This window comes from Sceloporus undulatus, unplaced genomic scaffold (assembly GCF_019175285.1).
Source record: "Sceloporus undulatus isolate JIND9_A2432 ecotype Alabama unplaced genomic scaffold, SceUnd_v1.1 scaffold_14, whole genome shotgun sequence".
In the NCBI taxonomy this organism is placed as follows: Eukaryota; Metazoa; Chordata; class Lepidosauria; order Squamata; family Phrynosomatidae; genus Sceloporus; species Sceloporus undulatus.
Genome location: NW_024802936.1, coordinates 2,516,152 through 2,532,161, shown reverse-complemented (window position 1 = coordinate 2,532,161; position 16,010 = coordinate 2,516,152). Strand labels below are relative to the sequence as shown.

The window sequence follows — 16,010 nt, the reverse complement described above, 5'->3', positions numbered from 1 at the left end:
ATTTCATGAACAGAACAGAGTCCATATTTGAAAAGGGCATTCCCCCTACCTCTGTGGCCCCCTACAATCTGATCCAGAGATGGGACATATTTGGGGATGATACACAATGAGAGGAAGTGGGCTGTAATTGAAGGAAAGTTGTTAGGGATTCTCTTCTGCCTGATAAAAATGGAAAAGTAACAAAGGATCCAAACAACTGTATACACTACATATTCACTAGTTTCACAGCTATGCCTGATCTCTCATAAGCTTCATATACCTGTTTTGCTTGGCATTGTACAATACACGGGTTTAGAGAAGCCTATATGTTCAGAAAATGCCAAGCCAAACAGATCTCTTAAAACCTATGGGCATCCAAGCAATATGAGTGGCAGTTACCATTAATACCAGTTAGTGAAGATCAAAATGTGATGGGGAAGGGAGGAATACATTGAAGCTGCCCAAATGGGAATTGAAGTGAGCTTTTCAACTATTGTTTTTTACTACATACCACATTAGTACATTTAGGAGATGAGTACTGTGGACACTTTCATTCATGGGAATCTGCATTCAGTTTTAAAATGGTTTCTGTGCATTTGGTGATAGTATTAAGCTCCCAAGTATCTTTGTAATAGTAAAACAATCTCCTGCACTTGTTTGGACACTTGTCTCATGGTCATGACTAGCAGGTATTTGATATGTTTCGTTCTTTCTTTTTAAGTTCTAGGTAAAATTCGAACTGCAGTTGGCAGCGCACAACTTCTCATGGCTCAGAAATTTTACCAGTTCAGAGAACTGTGTGAAGAAAATCTGGTATGTGACACTGTAGACACAATTTTACAACTATATTTAGATTTTAACTCAGTGCCAAGGCCTTGCTAGCATTTGTATATAATCTGATTGCAAAAAATGAATAATGTTTTTTCACATGTATTTTAAAATATTTTTTTAAAACATTCCTGATATCCTACATTGGCTACTTAGTTATGAATGTGTAACTAAGTAACATCTCCAGCCCACCCCAATCCCATCCCCAGCCTACCTTAACAGCCAGCAGCCACATCAAGCAAAGGAGGTCTGTTTGGCATCTGATTGTGATGGTATTTCCAGCTTTCTCCTTCCAGCAAGCAAGGCTGCAACAAGAAATTGCAATGAGTTTCTGTTCTGATTATCACAACCTCTTCAACTAGTAGGAGGTTGGAAATGTCTTTCACCCTGTGTCCTGACTGGCAGATAAACAGACCTCCTTTGTTCAATGTAGCTACTGGCTGTTATGGTGGGATTGGGGGTACATTTACAACCAAGACAATAGTGCCATGCTTGTGACTGTGTGATGTTACCGAATACAGAGCAGTTACAAATCTGTAACTGTAGGTTACAAATCTGTAACTGCACTACAGATATTAGACGTTGTTGTTGTTATGTGCCTTCAAGTTGTTTCCGACTTATGGCTAAGATGAACCTAGCATGGGGGGTTTCTTGACAAGATTTGTTGGGGGGTTGCCTTTGCCTTCCTGTGGGGCTGAGAGAGTGTTACTTGCCCTAGGTTACCTACTGGGTTTCCATGGCCAAGCAAGGATTCGAACCCTGGTCTCCAATGTACAAACCACTACACCACACTGGCTCATGCTAGCCATTACTGTTAATATAGCTAAAACATTGACGGATACCTAAAAGTAAGCAGATTTTTCCTCAGTACTGTATTTTTCATTCAGTTAGTGATAATTAATACTTGTATTATTTGGCTCTTTCATACTATAGTCATGCTTTTCTGCGGCAATGAAGCCTATAAATATACTTAGTTTATGAAAGACGCAGCAGATATTTTTTATCAGCCTTGCTCTTATACAGTCATATTTCATAAGTGAAATAAAACTCGCCTTTTTCTTGTCTCGCAGCATTTCTGTACAATTATTTTAACATATAATAGCATACAGTCAGCCCTCCATATCCATGGATTCTGTATCCACAGATTCAACCATCCATGGCTTGCAAATATTAAAAAAAAAAAAAATCCAGAAAGCAAACCTTGATTTTGCAATTTTAAATAAGAAAATTATACTATGCTATTGTATTTAATGGGACTTGAGCACCCGCATATTTTGGTAACCACTGGAGGGTCCTAGAACCAAACCCCGGAGGTTACCAAGGGCCCATTGTACAATAGAAATTCATTTATAATTTGATTGAGGGCTAGGATGAAAGCTAAATTTACGTACAGTGCTCCCGCATCATAACCAGACACACCTTATGCAGCTTTCAGCATATGCTGAAAGCCACCAGGGTGCCTGCGGGAGTGCGCAGAGCACAAGGGGCGATGCGTTCCATTAAGAGTAATGGCACGCATGTGCGCGCCGCTGCACACCACACCATGCACAAGCCCCATTATTTTCAATGGGGCTTGAGCATATGCATTTTTTTATGCTGGAGGGATGTCCGGAACGGATCCCCCACGTAAAAAAAGGGTGCACTGTATAATGCTTGGTATACTACTGAGGTTGCATGTACATTGCAGCAATACTGAAAAAGAAAAAGTAGTTTATGCTAGAATTAGACTTAGTGGACAACAAGACCCATTGGAGAAAACTGAACAGAGTAAAGTCTAGTGAAGGCTAGCCATACCCATTTCCTCCTCTATCATGTCACCTCTACACCAGGCACAATGACTCCCTGCATGTGGTACATTGCTGCCAAACACATTCATGCTAATCATAGGACCATTCCCAATGGTGGCTAGTGGCTTCCACATGAGTGGGGCAATGAAGCTGTTCCTGCTTTTAGTCTGAACATTAAAGAAGACTTCTAAGGTACTGAACCCTATCCCTAAGATAAGCTCAGTTCCTTTAAAGCCTGGACTAAAACCCAGAGTACACTCACCATTCCACTTACATGGGAGCCACCAGCTGCCTCTGGCCATTTGCATCTCGCTGCTGCCTGGAGTGGCCATTGTTAGCCAATTTGCAATGCAATCCTGTGTTAGTCTATGTAGAAATATTTCCTCCTAGGTACTTGTGCATAGGGCTTCAAACTTAATGTGCTTCTTAAGCTAATATAAATTACATGTGTAACATGTGCAAGTGGAGATTCACTCAGAGTCTAGAAGTGGGACACTTCTCTATCATATTTCAAAAAGTTCAGCAACTCACATTTCTTCTAGGCTTCTGCCCTAGCTGCATGTCCTTGGTTGCAGAAGTAATATTGTGTGCAGCAGACCAAGCTGCTGAATATTTCCAGATACGACATAGGAGAGGAGAGGCCCTGCCTTCGCCTGAACACTCCAGCTGTAATGCTGCTGATGCAGAAAACATTATCAGCTCACACCAAGTGGAATGCTAGACAAGAACTTTACTGCTCTTTATAGAAGCCATGCTGTGACCTGATACCTGTTGGAGTTAAGCAATATTTCACAGTTCAATCACATGGCAGTGAAATATTCTCCACATCACTGTAGTACACCTATGTTTTGCTATTTCTTTTCCCAAGCCACATAACTGCACCCAGATGGTGCCTGAGATTCCTGCATATCACTAATTGGCCATGAGCATGCCATGTACCATAAAGCTACATTGTGCATTGGTGACTCATTGTGCAAGAAGTTACCTAGACACTCCTAAAATGGCTGAAAAAGTATACATGCTGGCATAGCAGGGGCTTAAGCCAGCATATGTCGCTAACAGTATTACAGCTTACTCATCCTTCGTACTACTCAGCCATAGGCCCCCCTCTCCCAATAATCATGATGGGGAAGAGAAATTCCTTATCTTTCTTTTGCCTTTTAAGTTACCAATAATAGGCTCAGTCCAACATCCCCTTAGTGTAATGCTTGCTTATGGAAATATGCTACATGTGCATTGCACAACATTGCACGACACATGTCAATGACTAGGTGCCATTGTGCAGTGCACAATACACACTGCAAAACTGCAAAGCAAAATATAAGATGAACAACCAAATGTGCAGCCACAGTGTAAATGATAGGATACACAACTACAACACATAATGCATAATGTGCAACTTGCAACGGACAAAGCATAGATCAACATACTATCTCTGCAAATCTATTTCCATTGCTATCAGCAGAACATGCCCATGGTGCAACGGAAACCTTTTGTTTCTCTGTGCTTGTGTTTCTTAGAACTGATCACAAAGTAGTGACTAATACTTTGTTTCAGCATAGATACCATAGGCCAATGCCTAATTACTTAAGGAGTATATATTTTAATAGATATATATTTAAGTAATTTATATGCTGCATATAGATATATGGCATATAAATTACAAAAGAACTAGAAACAGCATATTATATTCATCACACCAGCTAATGACACAACAATAACTGCTATGACTATTCTGCTTCAGCTATAACCTCCACTACTATAGAAGTCCCTTTCAAGATGAGAAGGCATGCAACCCTTCCTTGGTAAAATATGTCCACAGTCCGCTAAAATCCTAACCATTTGTGTTTGTATGGGCCTGGATCCAGTGGTGTCAATTTTCATAGTAAAAGCGCATTTCTGTAGTTAGCGCAAGGGAGGGAGTCTTCCCCATTGTACAACTGGGTGCTTAAGGTATAGCATGGGTATGCAGTCTTTCTCACTACTGATTGTACAATGGTTAAATCCAGCACAACTACTCTGTGTTTTTTGCTCCACTAGCATCCTGTTGCATCTAGGCCTGTTTTAATCTCTGTGAACGGATGTTCATGCTTAAATTGGTATGATAAACCAGTCATCTAGATGAGCTAGATAATACCTCCACAGTGATTAGATGAAGTTAAACAACATGTGAGAGCTTAAGTTTTCAAGTTTTTTTTTTAAAGGACATTTCTTCATGCATTTCTTCTTTTCTGTTGTACAGAATCCCAATGCACATCCAAGACCAGCCTCCCAGGATTTAGCAGGGTTTTGGGATATGCTCCAGTTGTCCATAGAAAATATTAGTATGAAATTTGATGAACTTCATCAGTTAAAGGCCAATAATTGGAAACAGATGGATCCACATGACAAGAAGGTAGAACATTGTCGATTTTGTATGCTTCATTTAAAACCCTGCACAAATACTGGACAGATTAAATAGGCCTCTGCATACAGCACTGAAGTTAAAAACATGAAGTGGAGCTCATTATCAGATTAATTTCATTGTAAAAAGAAAAAAAATGTTTACTTAATAATCACCTGGGATATTATCTGTAATATGTTTCAGGCATATTTCAAAGGCAAAATTGTTTCTGTGAATGGAATAACGGGAATGTGCTCATTTGTCTTTTTATACTCAATGGAAAATCATATTAGATAATCAACTGCTGGAAGAAATTGCCTCTTATATTGATTCTTACACTTTAAATAAATAATATAGACAGTATTCATAGTACTGCCTAACCTAAGAGTTCTGTTTACTAATGCACTTTGAAATGTCTAAACAAGTAAACTAGGGGAGTAGTGTAATCATCACTGACTTGAGAACCATTCCACATTCCCATTCGATTATGGCTATTCTCAAACCAAAACATCATAAAAATTACATGGTAAACCTTTCATGTCATTGTTTGAATACGTTTTACGTTGAGGGAAATATCATAATGGGTTCACCTCACTTATTTCATGTAAAACAGCCTACCTAGCCTTGAAGCCTTAAATAGGATGGTAAACCAAGGCTCTGCCATATTTTCTAGAGCAGTGCTTCCACAGTCATTGGACCTCGATGTTTTAGACTTCAGCTTCCAGAAGTCTCAGCCAGTATGGCCAGTGGTCAAGAACTCAGGGAGTTTGAAGTCTCAACATCTGGATCAAAGTTTGAGAACCACTGTCCTAGAGTAAGCTGGGCTTTTTAACTAAAAACATTGGCACATTGCTTTGTTGTTTGTTCGTTTGTTTGTTTGTTTTCAGCATTTGTGTCAGAAGCAGATATTGGTCAAACACAGCAAATCCATTCTTTCCATGCATTGTTTGTATCAGAGGTATCATAACCACCTAAAAGCTGGGACCCATCCCATCAAGTTTCCATTAGCACCAAGCAGGATAGGTGCAAACTAAGTTCATTAAAATGATCAGAAATGTTTGTACAACCCAAAAGAAGTGAAGAGTATAAGTACTGAAATGCAAAGGGCAAAGGAAAAATCTGAAAACATATCTGTATTTATCAAGAGCCCAAAATGAGAAGAGGAGGTTGAAAAATTTCTCTAAAATACTTTCTCTCAAAGTAAGGTGTAAAATAATGTGATATTTAAGTGAAACATTTAATATTCTCCTGCCTATCTACTCTTAATAATGTTAGCTTATCAATAACATTGATATGGAAGCCCAAGCTTTTTTAGTCTGATGGGCTCTTGAGAAACATCTGGTGGAATTCTGATCATACTAGAAGAAGCAGGTGGGTGGAGGCCACTTTGCTGTTCCTCCTTCCCCCAGAAGCCCCCTGTGCTGCCTAAAAGGTTGGTCTGGAGGGATAGGGTATCCTGTGAAACATCATGAGAAACTATGCAAGATACATCTTGGGTGAGGAGGATGTAAATTGATTCCTTAACAACTACGCCTCCAGCAGGAAGCCTTTACTAGGTAGTAGCAAAGGAAAAAGACTTCCATTGACAGAATGGCAATTCTAGCTCCAATCAGTAAGTGAAAATTTTATTTCCAAAAGTGAATGAAGAGAATAGAACAATTCATAATTGGGAAGTTACCTTTGGCTTTTCATAATGAAAAGCACAGGTTCAGTTTCACACTCTAAATAGAAAGAAAGAGAGATGACAATTAATTTTTAATTCTTTTACTTAGGGGCGAAATGGACGGCCCCTTTGCGGTGGCAAAGCATACCCCCAAGCCAGCAGGCAGCTGCCATGAAGCTGCCCCCCTGACCACATGGTGGCCGGCTGTGCGGCACTCTGGTGGCATGATGTTTATACTCCGTATGCTGCAGGAGTGCCGCAAAGCCATGTCAATGGTGGAAAACCAAAAATGAGCAGGTTTCTGCAGCTCCTTTTTACACCAGCAAAAAGCCAGACCAGGGCTGCAGTGTGTGGTTGCCACAGCCCCGATCCAGCAATCAAAGGGGTGGCATCAAGCCACGGCTTTAGGGCCATCTGTTTCAGCCCTTTGTTTTCTCTGTATTTACAACATTTATTTCTCCACTTTAAAACAAGGCTGATGCAGTCTTCTGGCCTCTTACAGACAAACACACATACATAAAAAGAGAGACAGAGTCAAACGATATATGCAATGTAGTAATTATGATAAAATTTATACAATTTAGTAACATTATAAAACAACTACTAGAAATAATTTTCATCAAGATGTCATTTTTTCCATAATGAATTAGGATTTTGCCCTATAGCTTCATTAATTTCAATATATTTGTCTGTTTCATCAGACATAGGGCCTGAACAGATGGACCAAAAGATCCATGTTCCCCCTGACCTGGTGTCATCCTGTTCAGATGATACTGGTCAGTAGGCCTGGGCTGGGATTGGCCACTTTGGATGCCCATACAGCGGTCTAGATCAGTGATGGCGAACTTTTTCAAGTTTGTGTGCCGGGGGCGGGGCTTCTACCCCCAGGGGGTGGAGATTCTGTCCCCCTTTTCAGAGGGAGGGAGCATCTGGCTCCTCCCCCCAGCATTTGCTGGCCTCTGAGGATCCCTTTGGGACTCTCGGAGACCAGCACATGGCCCTTGGAGGACAGCGCGGGTTTGCCAGCCTCTGGAGGGTTCCTTTGGGGCCATCAGAGGCCAGCAAACAGTCGTCAGAGGTGGGAGCCATTGTGCTCTGTCCTCCGGGGTTTGCCGGCCTCTGAGGGTCCCTTAGGGGCTGTCTGAGGCCGACAAACAGTCCTAGGAGGACGGCACCCAGTGGCGGGAGCCGTTGTGCTCCTTCCTCCGGGGTTTGGCGGCCTCTGAGGGTCCCTTTGGGGCCATTAGAGCCCAGCAAACAGGCCTCAGAGGATGGTGCGCTGTCCTCCAGTGTTGCCGGCCTCTAAGGGTCCCGGGGAGACACCTCAGGACCAGCAAAATCCCAGGAGGGAGTCCAGGACCTGGCACGCCACCATCCTGGACTGCCCCACGGGCCTTTCCTCTGCCAGATGCACGCTGCCGTTCTGGCCTCCTCCACGGCCCTTCCAGCCCCAGATCTCTCTCTCCAGAAGGAACTCCGAGAAGGGAAGGGCCACGAAGGAGCCCAAGATACGGCACACCGCCGTCCTGGGCTGCTCCACAACCCTTTCTTCCCCGGAGTTCTCTCTCCGGAGGGAGCTCCAAGAAGGGAAGGGCCACGAAGGAGCCCATAACGTGGCATGCCGCTGTCCTGGGCTGCTCCACGGCCCTTCCTTCCCCGGAGCTCTCTCTCCGGAGGGAGCTCTGAGAAGGGAAGGGCCGCAAAGGAGCCCAGGACTGGCTCCTTTTGCCCAGCACCATTTTCTTGCTGGCAGGGAGCAGGAGGAGTGGGCACGCATGTGCCTGTTTCTCCTTCTCCAAGGCCCCGTGCCCAGCGAATCGGCCCAGAGTGCCACTTCCGGCATGCGTGCCATAGGTTCACCATCACGGGTCTAGATCAACCCCAGCCCAAAAGGCTCTTAATGCAGTCTAAAACCCCCCGCTGTGGCAAAGTCTCCTGGAAGCTCTGCCACAACAGCCAGCAGATTGCACAGCCCCACACCCCTTTACCTCCCACCATGGCCATGTTCCCTATGCAGGTGTTAGTTTCAGGCCTGTGATGGTGGAAAGGGTTGCCTGGCCACATGGTGAAGCCATGTGCCCCATTTGCCCCCTTACAGACTGTGGCAGGAACCTGCACAGAGAATGTGACTGTAGTGGCAGATAAAAGGGGGCATGGAGGCATGCTGGCCCAGGGATGGAACTGTGTCAAAACCATGGGCAGGATACCATAGGGTTGACTCGTAGTATCTTGCCTGTCTGTAAAAGTCCATAGAGAGAAGGAGAAGGAAGGGATAAAGAATAAGCATGATTAGATATATGCATAATTAAACAAGACAGTCTGTTTGTTATACCACAGAAAGGAACTTTGATCTCTTCTGTAGTTGACAATCAATATGCTGCATTTTAAAAAAATAAATAATGAAGCTGATCCCATATATAAACATCTAAATATATTACATTTTAAAGACAAGTCACAAAACTAATCCCCAGTAAATGCTCAATAGAGAAAAATGAGAAACTTCCTGGTTGAGATAATATTGGGGGGGGGGGGATGGTGCACCTGCTTTTAAAGTTGTTTTTCCTAAACTAAGATTCAGACAAATGATCAGCTCTACTACTCTTAAAACATATTTGAACTGCATACAAGCAGTAATGTTACAACACCAAGCAATTTTATTTGGTGTAGAGATACCTTATTGCATATCTAAATGATGTAAAAACACTTCAAAAACACCTTTTTGCCCATAATAAGAAAATGCTAGTTTAATGATAAGTTGTCCCACTCATTAATATGAGGAAATATTTTTAAAGGCTGTTTCTGCAATCTGTAATGGAAGAATAAAGTTTCTGTGGTGCACATTTACCGAGATGTTAGAAGGTTACTGCTTAGGATCTTAATGTTCTTTTTCTTTACTTCAAAGAGAGACAGATAATATTTGTGAACTTGTTTTTTGTATTTGTGCTTGTTATCCTTCATACAAAGTTTGGGTAAGAGCATAGATCAGTTTTTGCATGCCGAAGAAATGTAATGTTTTGAACAAATTCATTTAAGTTAAAATGATCTTACCATTCAAACAATTAAATCTGTTTTGATCAATGATGAGAAAGTTATAATTTATAATGAAACAAATAAGTTATAATGAAACTGTAGTGTAATGTAATGAAAAATCCCTTCTTTGAGATAGCATGATCAAGATGGAAGGCCATGCAGTTAAAAAAGCAAGCGGCTGCACTCTGTATTGTAGAGTCCTGCAAGTGTAGATGTAACATACATTTTTCTCTGAAGATTTTTTTTATCTGTATATATATGTATGTATATATATGTATGTATATATAGCATGTGTATATATACCTCTTCTTCTTGTTAACTGTGCTATCTTTGGATGCCAAAGTGATGATTAATGTATGTTCTAAGATTAATATTTAAGTAACCCACACCAGCTTTTGAGTTTGTAATCAAATTGTTAACTTCTGGTGCTAATTTAGCACAATGCTATACTTTGAGAAGCACTTTTATAGCAGTATCCAAAGAGTGTATCATGTTACCAGGGCCAGACACCACTAACAACATGCTCTTTTTTTTCATATGTTTATAAAAATCTTGTTGTGATAACTAACATCAGGCTGCTAATTCATATGACTGTGTTAAATATATCTGTTAAGTCCTTGGTGTTGTAAGCCCATTTAGTGTTGTGTATGTATATTGTATATAAGGAGGGGAGAACCTCTCATTATTTGTGTCTTTCATACCTATTACACATTATTCTAATATACTGAGTTGATTTTATTAAGAAATCCCAAAACTTTCATAAACTGTTGGGTGGTGGGTTGTCTTAATTGCATGGAGATTGTCTAATATCTTAGGTTTATTACACTGTATTAAGTAGTGGTCCTTGGTTTTGTTTACGGTTCTCTCATTTATAACCCATGGTACCAGGAAGAGAAGTTTCCCAGAGGAAGCTACATATTGTGTTGAATGGTGGGAACTTTGGCCCTTTTCAGCACCAGGCTTGTAGCTGATGCACCGTATCTATGGAAAATTAGCACTGCCATCTTTTTCTTTGCCTTAAGATTATGGTGGTGGTCCGTTGCTGTTGTCTCCTTTCTTTGACTTTTTGAATGCAAAAAAAAAAAGTTTCAATGAAAAAGAAAAAAAGATAAGAACTAACAAAATTTTAGGTTAAAAAACAAAAAACCTGCACGCGTGTTCTAATTACTGACTTGTCCTAGTCTGATTGTTTTTTCCCCCTTCCCCATCCCCATTTTTGTTTTATTTTTCCCCTGAGAAGCTGTATAATGTCATTAACCTTCTGCTTTGATCAGGAGAGAAGGGCCCCTCCTCCAGTGCCAAAGAAGCCATCGAAAGGTCAGGTGCCACTCATACGGGAACGCTCTTTGGAGAGCTCACAGCGTCAGGAGGCCCGGAAACGGCTGATGGCTGCCAAACGAGCTGCATCTGTTCGTCAGAACTCAGCCACTGAAAGCGCGGAAAGCATTGAGATTTACATCCCCGAAGCTCAGACCAGGCTATGAAGGGATCCGGCCAGGAGGACTCTTAATGGCAAGAAAAATCTCTTGTATAATCTGCCCTTCCAGGTCCATACTCAGAGACACCAATAAGTATTTGTATTCCCTTCCTCCCTTTATCTCTCTCTCTCTTTTCTCCCAATGAAGTAACACTTCTGTGGCGTAGTTGTCAATCCTTCAAGAGATTTTCGCTGTAACACCCCTCGCTTTCTAAAGGTTTACCCACGTCAACCTAACGCTTTGTCACATGTACTGATAGCTGCCACCTGGACTCATGTAAAGAATCCCACAGACACACACATGTACAATCTCTCTCTCTCAATCACTATCTGTCACACATATGCACACTCACTGCAACATGCATACACACACTCTCTCTCTCTCACACACACACACCTGTAGAGTACGTGCACTAATGAATTCATTATTGGTCCTTCAAGTTAGTCTGTTATCTAGTGTACAGCAATATTCAATCATAACAGTATTTTAGAAATCCAGTATTGCAGGGTGAACCTTTAGGAGTCTGTTGTCTTCCTTTTTAATGGTGAAAGGAGCCCCGGCTCAGAATCCTGTCTTTATATGACTACTGTTGTTGTTTTTTTTAAAGGATGGCACACATTGTTTTAATCTGCAGAAATTATACATTTTCTCACCTGACAATTTGAAAGGACATGGGGAAATAGGCATGCTGTGGTAAAAGCTTAAGTGAGTCTTGCAACTGAAAATGTAAATGGTCCCATGAAGACAGACCTGCAGCTGCACAAACTGCCTCATTTTTATTTCCTTGCTCACTTTAGAGTCTTTTCAGCAGAAGATTGTAATATTGATCTTCCAAGGAAATGATCTATTTTTTTAAAATGGCAATAACAAGGAAAATTAATGATAAAATGGAAAGACAACTGAAGGGTAGATTAAAGGAATATTTTTGTCCAGCTTCGAATAATTTTTAAGCCTGTACCATATTGTCAATTTCTACTGTAATTTATGGATTACACCAGTTTTAAAAGGTGAGGGAGGAGAAGAATAGACTGAGTTTTCATTGGTGCCCCAGTCTTGTAAAGGCTTTAAGGTTTTGCACATCTACACAGAAACATTTGTTGCTGAAATATTAGAAATGAAATATGTGTTTGGTTGTTACCAGTCATATAGGTTACATCAAATACTTCACAACATCACCTTTGGTCTCTTCTTTAAAACAGAAAAGACTTACTTTTGCAGAATCAAGGAACTTCTGTGGAACATCAGCTGGTGATGAGCAAGTCTTTCTTTCCAGAACTGTTTTTAAAGACTATAGTCCATACATATTTCTAGCCTCTTAGGAATCAAGACTAGCAAGCAATATCCTTGAAAAATAACTGATGGGAAGATTAGCTCATTATGTCATCATGCACAGAACATGGTCATCTTCCAAATGCCACAGGATTGTTGTTGTTGTTGTTGTTTCAAGATGGCATCCAGTATCCTGCCAGTATATGCATAGTAAAACCAGATACAATGTGAACTCTGCCTAACAGGCAATAGAGGACTAGCAAATTGTGCCTTTGTGGTTCGTTCAGTTGCAAGGTTTCATCTGTGTTCTGTTCACAAAATCATTTGTGAAGTTTTCTGTTGACTAAAGGCAGTAGAGTAAGGATCTGGGCTGCATGGGCTGCTTTCATTAATGCTCTCTCATGTGCCATGTTAAGAATCTTGGCCCATTTGTTCTGTGGAGCATCATTGCCCCCACATATATAGTCACCCATGTTGAACATGGTAGATAGTGGCATTCAATTTTCACTAGACCAAGAGATTTTTATTCTGTAAGCAAGAGTCATTGCGGTAAAAAGGTATACTGACCGAGACTGGATAATCTGTGCTCTGTATTTTACCAGAGTTGGTTTTTTTGTGCCCTTACTGTTAAAACATTCAAAACATTCCAGCTGTTGACCCCTTACCTGCATGGATAGCATAACTATGTGGCTTACATCTCAAAAATATAAAAAAGCTGGCCTTTTAAAAATAATATATACATATTCTGATCATGCCAGGAAGTATCACATAATATAGCATCATAGTCAGGTGCTACCTTTAGTTTTATTCCAGAATTTGGGAGAGGTAACAGGTACTGGCAAGAAAAAGATTTTTAACAATCTATAAAATCACTAGAAAAATTGCTACCTCTCAGAGCCATTAATATATCCAAGCTATATGTTTATAACAGGGCACAAAACTGTCACTGCTGTGTTTTACAAGTAAAGGGCTAATAATTTAATATTTTAGAAACTTTTAGATTATATGATGAAAAATCCAGTGTAAACTAACACATGAAGTGAACACAGAAAGTCTGACTTGCAAGGATTTCAGCTGTATTTTATTTATTAGAGTCTTTTTTATTTTATTTTTTAGAACACTTCTCAGAAAAGAATTGTATTTACAATCAAGGATCACACATTGTTTGCAGTCCACATAATTTTTAAATTGTCACCTTTAAAATATATGGCCATGCTATGTCTTTGAAAGGTTTAAGGACTCTCTGTATGAAGATGTACAGAATAGTAGCCAAACAAAAGACAGTTTTCTTAGGTGTTTTTCTGTTTATTTGAAGGCCCATGAATAAGTGGCTTGAAAATAACTGTACTAAGATGATGCCACAAGTTGTACAGTTTCACATATCACAAGCCGTTCTACAATTATTTACTAGTAAATCCTGTTATTTTTTGTTTGTATTTACCCTTGGGTAAATAGAAGATCAGGGCCTGAATTATGTATTCTAGGATAGTTACATTTATATATCATGATTTTGGTATGAAATGTTAAAAAAAAACTCTGGTAGCATGATACCTATCTTTCATATGGTTTCTTATGAACAAAATAACCTCTACCTAGTTTTTCAGCAAAAAAAAAAAAAGGTGTCCAGGCTGTGAACACAACATGAGGATAATGTCTGGTTTGAGATATTACAGTAATGCAGTGGCCAGGAGTAGCTCCATCCTGACTATCTATTTGTTGTCCCTGTTAGAAACTGACCTTTTCTTGCCATTGACCTCTTGATTTATTACAGAGCACCATAAACAAGCAACAAGAACAGAAGATTAAAAAGAAGATATATTTAAAGCACAATCCAGCCAAATGTAAGCATTTTAAGCCCCATCAATTTCAGTGGGAGACTTAAGAACATGCTCAAATTTCTCCAGCTGGAATTAATGGAACATAAACAGTGCTGGCTTTGCCTGGATTGCACCTTTACTTTTTTAACTGAATTTGTATGTAGTTTTTAAAAAGCCCAAATCTATCAAAAATTGTTGTTATCAGCTTTTTAAAAGTTCAAAACTACTGGGGGTTGTTGGGTGGTGGGATATGAAAATAGGGTTTTGGCCTCCTAAACCAAAAGTTTTAAAGTATTTATTATATTTTTTTGCAGATGTTTCCATAAATACTCTTAAACTTTTTGTAATGACAGATGAAGAAATGGATTAAACGTTTTAATATTGAAAAGGTAAATAGTAATAAGTTATTTGTAATATATTTCAGTTTATTTATTGAGTGTTCCCTCAAGGTTCTGGTGTGCACTATCACTTTAATTTAAACTTTACATTTTGTGAATTTATTGTTTGTTTGTCTTCTAATTTATAATGCATATTTGAACTGGAATGTAAGTCACTGACATACTCACATTCTACCTGCACTTCCAGTCATGATAATCAGTGTGTTTTAATTGGCAAAACTGGTACAACTTGCAAAGCCTCTAGATGGACAGGTGGAGAGCATGGTATGGCATTAAGAATTGGGTTTTCATAGGATTGTCTACCTATCTGGTGTGTGGACAAAACAAATGTAAATAGATTAATGTTTCCCATAATGTAAAAAAGAGCAAATTAATAAAATAAACAATGCACTGCTTGTAAGAGCTGTGGCTATTCAATACAAATTCTCATTCCTTCTTTGCAAATAACATAAATACTTCTAACTGGGCTACATACAGGGATGTTGTTCCTCCCAGGCAGTTTCTAATATACATTTTCAGCCTGACTGCAAAAACATGTACAACAAATGGGCTTCATGTGATCTATCCTACTGAGTTTACTGTAAATCCATGGGCAATATAGCAGCTCAGGTATGCTATCTTTGTAGATTTTGAGACCTTATTTCTTAGAAACTTGTTTCAAACTTTCTTTGGTGTTGATGACAACAAAATACACGATGAGCATAGAAAATTCACATTTGTATTCTTCTTTTAATACTGTTGAGCCGCTCTGAGTCCCAGTTCTGGGAAAAGAACGGAATACAAATAACAACAACAATAATATTAATATTAATAATATTAATATTAATAATAATAATTGTCCAAAGGCAATACCCATGCAACCTCATACCCATATCTTTCTTACCATATGCATCAAGGCTGGAATTTGTGTGGATGGAAGAGGAACGGTTAAGCAGTACCCCACTGTACCCACTTACACACAGGTGTTTTTTCCCTCAACCTGGCAGTCTTCCACAAGCACTGTCATGGATTCCCCACAAACACACACACACACACACACTCCTTATCATTCTCAGGCTCAATTGGGGGAGGGAAGTGAACATAGGCCAGTTTTGCTGTGGCAGGTGAACAGCACCTCTGTTGGACTAAATTTAGGCTGCAGGAAAATAGCAGATGTGAAAAAGAACACACCCTCCCCTTTTACCAGGGGCCCATTCCAAATCAAGCCCCACTGCAATAGCACTGGCCTTTGAAAAAAACTAAGGAGATATATTTACCAATATATTATTGCATTAGTTTCACCATTACTCTCAGTTCCCCAGTCATTACAACAGGGAGAAAAATCATAGGATTGTTTTGGAGACAGTGTTAACATTCTTAAATCACTTTGCAACTCCAG

The 16,010-nt window shown here is 39.9% G+C and overlaps 1 protein-coding gene across 1 annotated transcript in view; it reads left to right on the top strand.

Moving 5' to 3' along the window:
- The window catches only part of LOC121917297 (disks large-associated protein 1), a 414,174-nt gene extending 399,551 nt beyond the window's left edge, over window positions 1-14,623 (top strand). Inside the window, exons 11-14 of the mRNA XM_042443120.1 lie at window positions 701-792; window positions 4,837-4,989; window positions 10,945-11,182; window positions 14,549-14,623. Coding sequence (XP_042299054.1) covers window positions 701-792; window positions 4,837-4,989; window positions 10,945-11,154 — 455 coding nt within the window. The 3' untranslated portion in view covers window positions 11,155-11,182; window positions 14,549-14,623. The remainder of the gene's footprint in view (window positions 1-700; window positions 793-4,836; window positions 4,990-10,944; window positions 11,183-14,548) is intronic.
- The last annotated feature ends 1,387 nt before the right edge of the window (window positions 14,624-16,010 follow it).